Raw genomic sequence first — 10,407 nt, 5'->3', positions numbered from 1 at the left:
AATAATTTACAACATTTATTAGGGATGGAAACATCGTCAGTACCATGCAAAGGTCAAATATATACAGGGTGTCCCAGTTAACTATCATGCACCAAGATTTTAAAAAAAACAATGCGTTACTCGAAGAAAACCTAGTGTGTATTGTTTACAGTACAGTGGAGTAGCTGCCAGTAATTTTTCGTTACTAAGATTTAATTAGTTAATTGTACTTATCTGACTCAATATGTACTATCCTAATTATCAAAGTGTCCATGAGGCATTTGAAGGCATAGCCAAGGGACATCTAACTGCGGTATTTTCAGCGACGTACTGATTGCGAACTAATTTTTTTCCCGACTGGCAAAGAAACCTCACGAAGTATGAAAAACACCACGTGAGTGCGCTCCCCCCGTATGATAAAACAGCGCCTTTCACAAACCTGAAGAGACAGCGCATCACCTTGATGTTGGTGCGGAACGAGCACCATCAGCAGGCTTCGCAGCTATTACTTCCCTCATTTTACGTCACCCTTATAATCCGTCTTCTGACTTATTATCCGTGCGTCGGACCAAAGCCAAAGTAATGTGAACGTTTTATTTTTCATGATAGTGTACACCTGCTGCAGGCGGCACTTTCTGTTGTTTTTTTTTTATCCAGCGGCCGTGTGTTAACATACATTTTATGTTGAATTCCAATGGCGGAGTCGGAGCAGCCGACGGGCTCCGCGAGCGAGCACTCGACTTCCAGATCCGCGAGTGGAACACAACCTGCGCCGCCGGAGCAAAGCGGAAGCGGAAGTTCTATCACCGAGTTACCCAGGATACCTTGCGTGTTGTCATTTCCTTCCGCTGTTTGCTCCCAGCACCGCCGCACCGGTCACTTGTCTCTTCAGCGCCGCCGTTCACCTGTTTTTTTAAAAGTGCGGAATGGATATCTCGCCAAGCGCACAGCAGCTTTTGCTTCCTCGCGAATCGTGACCGGTGGCGCCTCCCAGCAGACAAACGTGGTAAAGGAAATACGTCACGCAGAATTCCGGTTCACTCCGCCGATTTTGGCGGATCATCTTTTTCTGCTCCACGGAGTGACTCCCGCTCTGAATCCCCTCCGACTCTCTCATTGGAACTATACCTAATGTAGTACACTATAATTGGAACACCTTACTCCCACCTCCACTCTGTCATTGGAACAAACTTGCTCCGAAACGAGCAGAAAAACTTCCTCCGACTCCGCCATTAGAATTCAACATTAGACAAATGGGAAAATAATACGTTCTTGTTTCTCGCTAAAATATTTTGCCATTGGCCGAGTAGTGAAATTACGATCTCCCGTACAACTTGCCAAGACCTTCAAACTTTATCATAAAACCAGAGACACAGGCAGACACGTTGAGAAGCATTTGTACGCAAAATTGGCCGTATGAACGCTTTCAGAAGCAACAAAACGCTTCCCGCTGTTCTCCGCCACATGCTAACGGTAATCGATTCCCCTAGTAAGATGGCGACGGCCGGCTTCACTTTTAGGACACCATCTCCACTCCTGAATACTTTTTTGATAAAACCTCCTTGGACTCGGGATCGCGTTAATTGCGCGTTTCACCTGAATATCATCTCCATGCATATGTGCGCCTGCACAAAGTAGCAACATGGCGGCGCCCTTGCGGTTGCGGATTTCAATCATCGGCTATGGTGGGTAAACACCATACATGGGCGCTATGGGGACAGTTTCCTCTAGAGTTGTTTGTATCAACCCTATGCCAAAAGGTATAAATTCGTATTTAATAGCGTCATCTATAGACAAGTAAACGAACTAATAATGCATCCACAGACTCAGTAGGCGTTTGCATGTAGGTTTGTAGCTGTGGCAATCAGTGAATTAGTCGCAACCAAATCTATGGATATAAACAGCCGCAAATCTTCGATTCCTGCGCAACCATCCTCAATGCACAATACTTTTTTGAAATCTTTCAGCTTTGCGCGACACCCGCGAGCAAGTAATTCTTTTTTAGTAATCAAAGTTTTATTTGAAAATATTTTTTTTTTCTGCCGCAAGCGGCGCCACAACTCGTCGGCATTCAACTTCGCGCTAAGTAACGTGCCCGGGTCTAAAACGTGAGGGCCGCAGGAGCCACAATCGGGCTACGTAAAGGTTTTAGTGTTCTGCCAGGCTTGGGAATGGTCAGATTTTGAAGCAGTATTGGCCGTATTGGCAGTGTTCGACGGCTATGATCAAAGGACATATTTCAGCGGTCGGCGGCTCGGCCGCCTAGTGTCTCTACATTTGGCTACGGTGACGGCTTCTCACGCGCTGTGACATCAACAGCCGCTGTTCGTCGAATGTTTTTAGAGGGCCAGCTCGCTAGGTTGCTTTGTGAACTGCGCTAGTGATTTATTTTCGTTATTGTAAAGACGTGCAGTGCGAAGAATGGCGAAGTCTTGCGTTCAGAGCACCGTCCTCAGCCTGGATGCAACACAAGACGTGAAAAACGGCGATTTTAGGTAAGTGCACAGCGACGCCTCGTCGACGAGGTCGCGGCCTAAGCTCATAGCTTCGTAACGATGTTCTTTGAATAATTCCTGTAGTGATATACGAAATTAAACATTGTTTTTTGCCTTCCCAGAAAGCATGAATGGGTGATACAAACTGTATAAGAAAATCGAACGCACATCCAAAAAAAGTTGTACGATCGTGAGCAGCGTTGTTCAGTGGTGCATTACGCCACCGCTGAACGCTTGGAAGGTTTTGCACGCACGTTCGCAACATGCGCTGTGTCGTGAACTTCTAGCTTTTAATATGCTGAAGTATAAAAAAGGTCGTGAGCATGATATTCATCCTGTGTTTGACTGATTGCTCCTGCTAATAATTCGGGGCATCCTAGCAACATTGCGTGGCACAGCCCTCTTGGTGTTTTGCTGTTACGGTAGCCGTGCTGTAAGCCGTGCGGAGGCCACGGTACACTGCGATAGAGTGCCGGGGGGTCCTTAGCTATTTAGCTACGAAGGCAAATTTTCACGCTGTAAACTGTCGTGACCATTTCATTAGTAGTGATTAGTAGTACGGCGTTAGTTGCAGCTTGGCGCAATGTTGTTGCTGAAGAACCAGTTGGAAAGGTAAACAAGCTCGCTGATATGTTATTTTTTTGTGCTCCCCCCCCCCCTCCTCCCCACTGGCAGAAGCAACGAGTATAGGGCATAACACGGCACGTTCTACTAAGCTTATATATAATTTTTCCTGCGCGCGAGAAATTATTGATCATGTCTTTGCATGGAACACCATTCGATCTTGCGTCACGGTCGCACACGCATATTATATGGCATTTTTTGTTGCTTGAAGATAGCGCGGTTAGTGTTGTTAAATTACGCACTTTATTATTTTTTAATCTGTGCATATACTGTATTCATTCAGGCTCAAGTACACTGCCGTATTCTGCAAATAGTTCAGGTCGTCCATTACAAAGGTTAATCGTAACGGTGTGTTCCGTACAATCTCGCGGTCGAATGTGCATGTGTGTAGTCGGTTGAAAATGTAGTGTCCGATTATCAATCTATCTGTATAGTGACTCCCCTCGTTTCATTTAATTTTTCTTGGCTTGCATATTCGCCTAAAATGCGTTTATGTTTATTGGTTGTACATAATTGTGTTTTAAAACCCGAATGTAGACTACTACCCCCATGCAGCACATCTGATGGTAAATTGTGTTGGAACATCATTTCAGGTAAATATTTTGGTATAGAATCTTTTCTTTTAAAGTGCTGGGGTATTTAGGTAAATGCTCTCCAAGCAAAATTTTAAAACCCGAAATTCAAGCTGGGACCTGACTATGCTAAATCTGAATGGTTTATGAAGCATGTCTCCAGTTGTTGCTTGGAATCGTTGGGACAGTCTGGGGATTTCATTTGAGTCTTGTCTGCTGGTTGCAGCTGCAGACTGTAACCAGTTTTTGCATTTGGCTTGTGTGGCAAGCTGACAGTCAGTGTGTTTAGAAGTTAAAATGCTTAAGTGCATATCGGAAGCCCTTGAACACCACACAAGGGTCAGTGAGACCTGCACACCACCAGTACCACAAAGGAAGGCTGTCGGTTGACAGCACCAAGCTGCTCTAATTTTTCTGTGCAATGCATAGTGAAGCCAGGACAATGTACAGGCGGTGTCACCCTTGTGTAGAGCGTGGGAATGGCTGTGTCCGGGGCGCTCAAGAGCCAGCCAGTAACGTCTAACGGTAGTTGCTGGGCCCAAACATGCCTAGCAGCTACCGTTAAATGTCCCTGGCTGCCTCTGGAGTGCCCCAGTGGCCGCCATTCCCGCACATTACACAAGGGTGACGCTGACTATACATTGATACAAACTATGTTTAAAAGACTTGTCTTTGCATGTTGCCGCACAAGTGTGCAAAACGGAGCTTATTTTGTAATGTAGCCTAGTGAAAGTTCAAGTGTAATTCAGACTTTTTGGCAAACTACCTTTTTTGCACATTGAAGCTGTGGTTGCACTTTGTGCAGCAGAAAAATATGGCAACAAAGCTTTGCTGGCTTAAGAACAATGAGACATCTGCAGTCTCATTGTGGACCACATTAGGATGTCAGTCCTAAGTTTGCTTCTCTCTACAGAAACCAACTTGGGATTATATGTTGATTATGTATTGTATATGTTATATGTTGTATGTCGACAAGAAAGGATTATGCTGGGCTAGCAACTAGGGGATAGTGGGTCCCACTCAAATATTAACTTTGTTAAACTTGTAACCTGTCAAGCTAGCAGGCCTTGGCTAGAAGTCAACTGGTGCCAGTGACGATCCTAACTGGATCCAGTTGGCTCCCAGCTTTACGTACATATTTGTTGATGCCCTTTTTGTAGTGCAACGGGTCTAGGAATCTGGGTCTTGTTGCCTTTCTATGATGTTGCTGCTCTTCCTGAGTTAAAGGAATTCCTGCTCTTACCAAGAACTGGCCCAGCTAACACAGTTTTATTTGCTGCTAGTCTTGGTAAAAAATTGCCCTTTTGGCAGGGTGTCGAAACGAAAAAAATTGTGCATTGGTCCTGGTCCAAGCTGCTTCAATTTTATTCTTGTTCAGTTCTCATTTGGAAAATAAACTAAAAGTTGGCTAGCTAGTTCACAGCATTAAATTGGTTCAGAACAATTCTTTTGATCCTCGACCTCTTGTGGTAATGTCACACGACAAGGTGCATGCAGGCTCTGAACTAACGTGTGTGTACAAACTTTTATCTCAATTACAAGATGACTTTACTGACACATGGGAAACAGGACTTGGCATTTTACTTGGTTTCAAGGAAGGAAATTTAATATTGGACAGCTACATCAAACATGTCTCTCTAGTGATAACTTCAGTTGCCCAGCTGGCTTTATGTATTTTAATTGAACAAATATACATATGAATGAGAGATAGGGATATGAAATGTGCTTCATGCACACAGTACGAAAACATCCTGTGTAGAGGTGTGCCTCTTATAATGGTTTGTATTGCACTTAACATAGCTTATTAATGTGTTTGTCATAATATAAGTATGTGTAATAACTGTGTGATGTTGGGTGTCTTGTAAACATGAAAAAAAAAAAGCAATAGGGATGATTAAATTGTGCAATTTTGTTTCTCAGTAAATTGAGGTTACAGTTTTTGTGACAATTTTTAGCAGTTTTTAGTGCCTAAGCACTGCAGGCAATAATCGAGCATCTTCATGGTAACTACATCAACAAATTAAATGAAGAAATATAGAATGCCAGGCATTATACTTGCAGTGAAATGACAAGCAGCTATATACTTATGAAGAAAAAAAATTTTTTAGACGCCTCGCTTCATGCGTATGTTGCTTCAATTCTACATCACATAACAGCCTCACCAAACAGTCTTGCTTTCTACAAATGTCTGATAGCCCGCACTGGCCACCATCAATTTCAACTCAGTTCAATTCACATCACTTCAACAACTGCAGTATCATATTTCCGGAAGGACTGTAAGTGAGCAATAATGTGTGGACCACATAGCATCTTATTTTATGCTCAAAATTATTTTTACTGCTCAACCCTGTAATGCCCAATGTATCATATACGCTACGCTGAGTTTAAGGCCTTAAAACGCTGATTCAAGTGCGGGAAATCTGATCCAAAGCCCTTAATTTCGTTTTTAATATGCTGGAGTGAATTTTCAGCTGCAGACAGTATAACAAACCATTTGCTAATTAATTAGTACAATAATTAAGCTGTAACTGACAAAAACATTTGTTTTTTTTTCTACTAATGTACTCTCCATGGCCAGAAATAAATGTCAACAATTTATTCCAATTTTCCTTCATGTGGAACTGGGCTTGGACATTACAGGGTTAATTTGACCTCTCCTCTGTGAAAGTGAAGGTTATTACAAGCAGTACCTGTAGTGGTCTGTCCTACAATGCTGTTGAAAACATGCCAAGCTTTTCGAGACAGCAACATTCACTCACACCAGCAGTGTGCTGGTTACTGCACCTCTTTTTGGCTTGCCTCATTGCCCCCGTGACCTCGTCTTCTGCTCTTCCTATCTGCTGGTGTGCATCCTTTAAGGTTTTAAACCTGAGTTACCCCAGTCGTGCTGCTTCCCTTCTTACAGCTGGTGTTTGAGTCTCCTGTGTTAAGGTGCAGCACAACTGGCAGTCCTTCAGAGACCCCCCAGAAATGTTTGCCTTAGAGCCTATAAGCATGGGATGAGTTCAAAACCGCAAGGGTCTCGGCTTAGTCCCTGCGGCTTTTGGCATATATGCAGCATCTGTCCCGACTGGTACATACAAACCAACTTACAGGTAATAACAGGCTGCAAGTAGAGCAAGCCGACTGAAAGTGAAGCTGTTTTGTTTAGCCTAATGAATTTCTTACTGTGCGCACTCTCAAAAATAGTTATATTGGACGGTGCACAGAGAAAACATTTTCCGAACTGGTAACCATTGTTGTATTTTTGAGGGGTTGATGTTTACTCCGGGTCCAGTTTGCATGCAGTTTTCAATTGGGTTAGTCTGACACCCTGCATTTTAGTAGCATCGGTAAAAATGTGACACTGCTGCTAAGCCTGAGGGTGCGGGAACAAATTCCGGCTATGGTTGCCGCATTTTGATATGGTATTGGGTGCACATGAAAGAACCCCAGGTGGTCAAAATTAATCCAGAGTCCCCCACTACGGTGTGCTTCATAATCTTATCGTTGTTTTGGCACGTAAAACTCCAGAAAAAAGGGGACACTTATGGAAAAACTCAATATGACTAAGCCGATTTTTTAGACTTCCTAAGTGGTAGCAAAGAGGAGGGGCATGATTAGTCTTGTGGACTACAGATTAAAATGGCATTGCACACTGTTGAATGTGTATCACTGCTGTTAGTGTGTATGAGAAGCTGGTGCTGGCTGAGTATGCAGAAGCAGACAGTTTCATTATTTACAAGCTTGTTGAATTTTGTGAAATTTTAATGTTTTTTATCATGTTCTAGGCGAATTGTCCTTGCAATGATTAACATTTGTTTTAGGTGATGCTCATTTTTTGCTTCAATTCCATATGTCTGGGATCCTTTCTTTGCTACGAAGTCATGGAGTCACATTCTGGAACTTAATGCTTTCAAGAGTATTTTCATAGTGTAACATCTGCTGCCCTTACATCATGATGTTGTTTATGTCCAGGCTATGAGTGTTGTTGACTATGATGCATTGTGAAAGCAAATAATTGCAGAATGTGGCCTCTATGTGCTGTTTCTTCTGTTCACATCCATGCATGCATGACTTCAATAGATTAAAATGCATGCTAAAGTATTTCCTTAGTAAAAAGAAAGGACATTCAAGTTAGTTCTTTTGTTATTATGAAGTTGAGTTATTGTAGGCAATATGTGTAATTGCTACATAATTGGGAGCTCAGTTGCATTCACTGCACATACTTTTGTAATAGCCACAGTGCCAACTTGAAAGGAAATTTTTCTTGTTACATACATATAAGCAACATTGTTGGTTTCCATAAAATATGCCACCTTGCTGCGGAGGAAGCAACAAACTGAGCTTAGGTGTAGCAAGTCACGGTGGTAGTAGATGTATGCTGGTGTATTTTACGTTCACCTCAGTGTTTTCTATGCACAAATAAAATTAAAGCTTATCCCTTGCAGCCTGCAGTACTGGAAGGTGTCATCTCATAAATGGTTTGCTGAGAAGAAAAAACAAAATTTGCATATTTATCTGTGTATTAACTGCACATAGACATTTTGTTCAAAATAGGATCGAGAAAAAAAGTGTGTGTGTGTCCTGTCTGGGTTTGTAGTACAGTGTGTTGCCAAGTCATGGCGGGGCTTCAGATTTCTACAGTACCCACAGGAAATAAAATAAGGTGGTGAGATTACACTGCATGAAAGAGCATTTCAGAGTTTGGATGCCTGGAAGAGACATGAGCAGTGTGTGCAGCTATTCACGCGTCTGTGATAGGAAAGTGAACAATCACTGCATTCAGTCAGTCAAAGTATATGAAACCAACAGACGATGAAACCACAGAAGTTAACTTTTTTTTTAAACTGTAGAATTGCTTGAGTCTCCTGCTCAGTCAAGGTGTGGCTCAGTGCATTCCATGGCTTGAAATCTTTCGTCAAAATCATGGTTTGAAAATCGTGAATCTTTGAGTGTTATTAAATGTTCGCTGAAAAGCCTCAGCATTAAAGATCCGTTTTGTGTAGAATGTATTGTGTAAAGCAGAGCTGTGAAAAACTACAGTAGTTTTCTGTTTTTTGTGCACATTTCTCTGATAGCTATTATCCTTACAAAAATGCCACTTGCAGAACTCATGATGTTACCAGGCATGGCTCAACTGTTTTTGGTTCTGAAGGAATATGCTGTTATATCTAAGTCATTGCATCTCCACCGCTCCTGTAGCAGACGTAACTGATCAGCAAGACGAGTGTAGGCAATGTTTCAGTGTAAAAGCTGAATACTGACTGACATGCTTTGTAAATCACGCCGAAAGCTGCTAAGGCTTGAATTCCTTTCCCTTCTTCTCAACAACAGGCTTGAAATTAAACCATCGACTTACTTAACGCCTGCAATAACACGGCACACAAGACAGCATCATCCGGACTCACTAACACCCTATTATGCTCGAATTGACACATTTAAATTTTCTTTTTTTCCCAGAACAATATCAGACTGGAACGACAGTTTACAGACAGTGTGACTAAAAATTTATAAATTTGTATTTGCTTGTTCCTAATTTGTTCTCTTTTGTTTGTATGCATTCTATTGCCCTCTCTGCTTGGACCGAAAGGTCTGTCGTATGTACTAAATAAATAAATAAAAATGTTTGCCATTGCATGCTTTTGCCACATGTTGCTGGGAAATCTGTTCATCACGATGAACATAGATAAGTACGCAATGAAATGCTGCCTCTGACATGTGTAAGCTGCCCCAACATCCACGGCTAAATTCTGGCACTCTGTCATCTGTGGGGCTTTTGCAGAAGCTGTCAATCTCTGTGTACATCCTGAAAGCGTTATTTTGCCAGAGAAAACAAATGGGGTGATTGCTCTGGGATGCATGTTTTCTTCAGATGTTACATTAACTAAGTAATTTCATGCACCATAAATTGCAAAATTACACGAAACGGCATACACTGGCATCTTCTATGTGTGCAGTATCTCGAGCCTTTATGAATGGGGTATTTTCTTTTTTTTTTTTTCAGAAATCTTTATCAGATGTTGAGTTTTAAAGCAGCATTTGTATTATATAGGATACTGAAAGACATAGGGTTTAGATTGAGCTAGTAGGCATTAAACATGTGCAGAGTGTAACTTGTCGCTGCCATAACTAAAGAGAGTTCGTCTAGTTGGTGCTGTTGTTTTTGCTGCGACATAGTTTCTAACACGAAACAAGTCTTTAATGGAAAAAAGAGAGGGGCCAAGACAGAGTGCAACAACAGCAATGTTGTTGCCACCACTTTATTTGGCCAATAATAACTTAGGTATATGAAATTGCCTCTCTAGGAATGCTAAGACAAACTTTCTGGAGTCTCTTCATTCACTATTTCTCCTGGTTATCAAGAAGAAAAAAAAGCATGCGTGAAACTTTAGCATTTGAACTTCTAAGTTTGACTATGAGTTTGTGCTATGATATATGCAAACTTAGTGCTTGCTTGGGCTATGATACTAATGTCTTTATGAGAATGAAGGCTGATTCAAGTGCCATATGATGTTGTGTGATATATATTAAGCATCCTGTTTTTATTATAATAGAACAATCAGGACTAATTAATGAGTTTTTGAATTTCTGACAGAAAAGGCAATGCAGAACAAAGAGGGGTGTTGTATAGTAAGGTTGTCATTAAACAGGTACTGAAAAGAAAAATGTCAAGCTGTTAAGTTGGCGGATTACACTTCTCAAATACCACTAGACTACTTTTACCAAAAGTAGAGCTTGGTATGTCAAAAATGACA

At 41.7% G+C, this 10,407-nt stretch overlaps 1 protein-coding gene across 8 annotated transcripts in view; it reads left to right on the top strand.

Annotated features, from left to right (window-relative positions):
- The first annotated feature begins 2,023 nt into the window (after nt 1-2,023).
- Nucleotides 2,024-10,407, top strand: part of Prp4k (Pre-mRNA processing factor 4 kinase) — a 130,066-nt gene continuing 121,682 nt past the window's right edge. For 6 of the 8 annotated variants that reach the window (XR_012823331.1, XR_012823333.1, XR_012823330.1 and 3 more), the window contains exon 1: nt 2,025-2,474. Coding sequence is in view for 3 of the 8 variants with exons in the window: in XM_075672218.1 (XP_075528333.1) it covers nt 2,401-2,474 (74 nt within the window). In the remaining 5 variants the exon portion in view is untranslated. Of the gene's footprint in view, nt 2,475-2,930; nt 3,087-10,407 lie in introns of those variants that run through there. The other 2 variants (XM_075672241.1, XM_075672249.1) reach the window with 2 other exon arrangements.

This window comes from Dermacentor variabilis, chromosome 1 (assembly GCF_050947875.1).
Source record: "Dermacentor variabilis isolate Ectoservices chromosome 1, ASM5094787v1, whole genome shotgun sequence".
Lineage (NCBI taxonomy): Eukaryota > Metazoa > Arthropoda > Arachnida > Ixodida > Ixodidae > Dermacentor > Dermacentor variabilis.
Note: the sequence above shows the minus strand (reverse complement) of the source record. Positions and strands in the feature narration are given on the sequence as shown.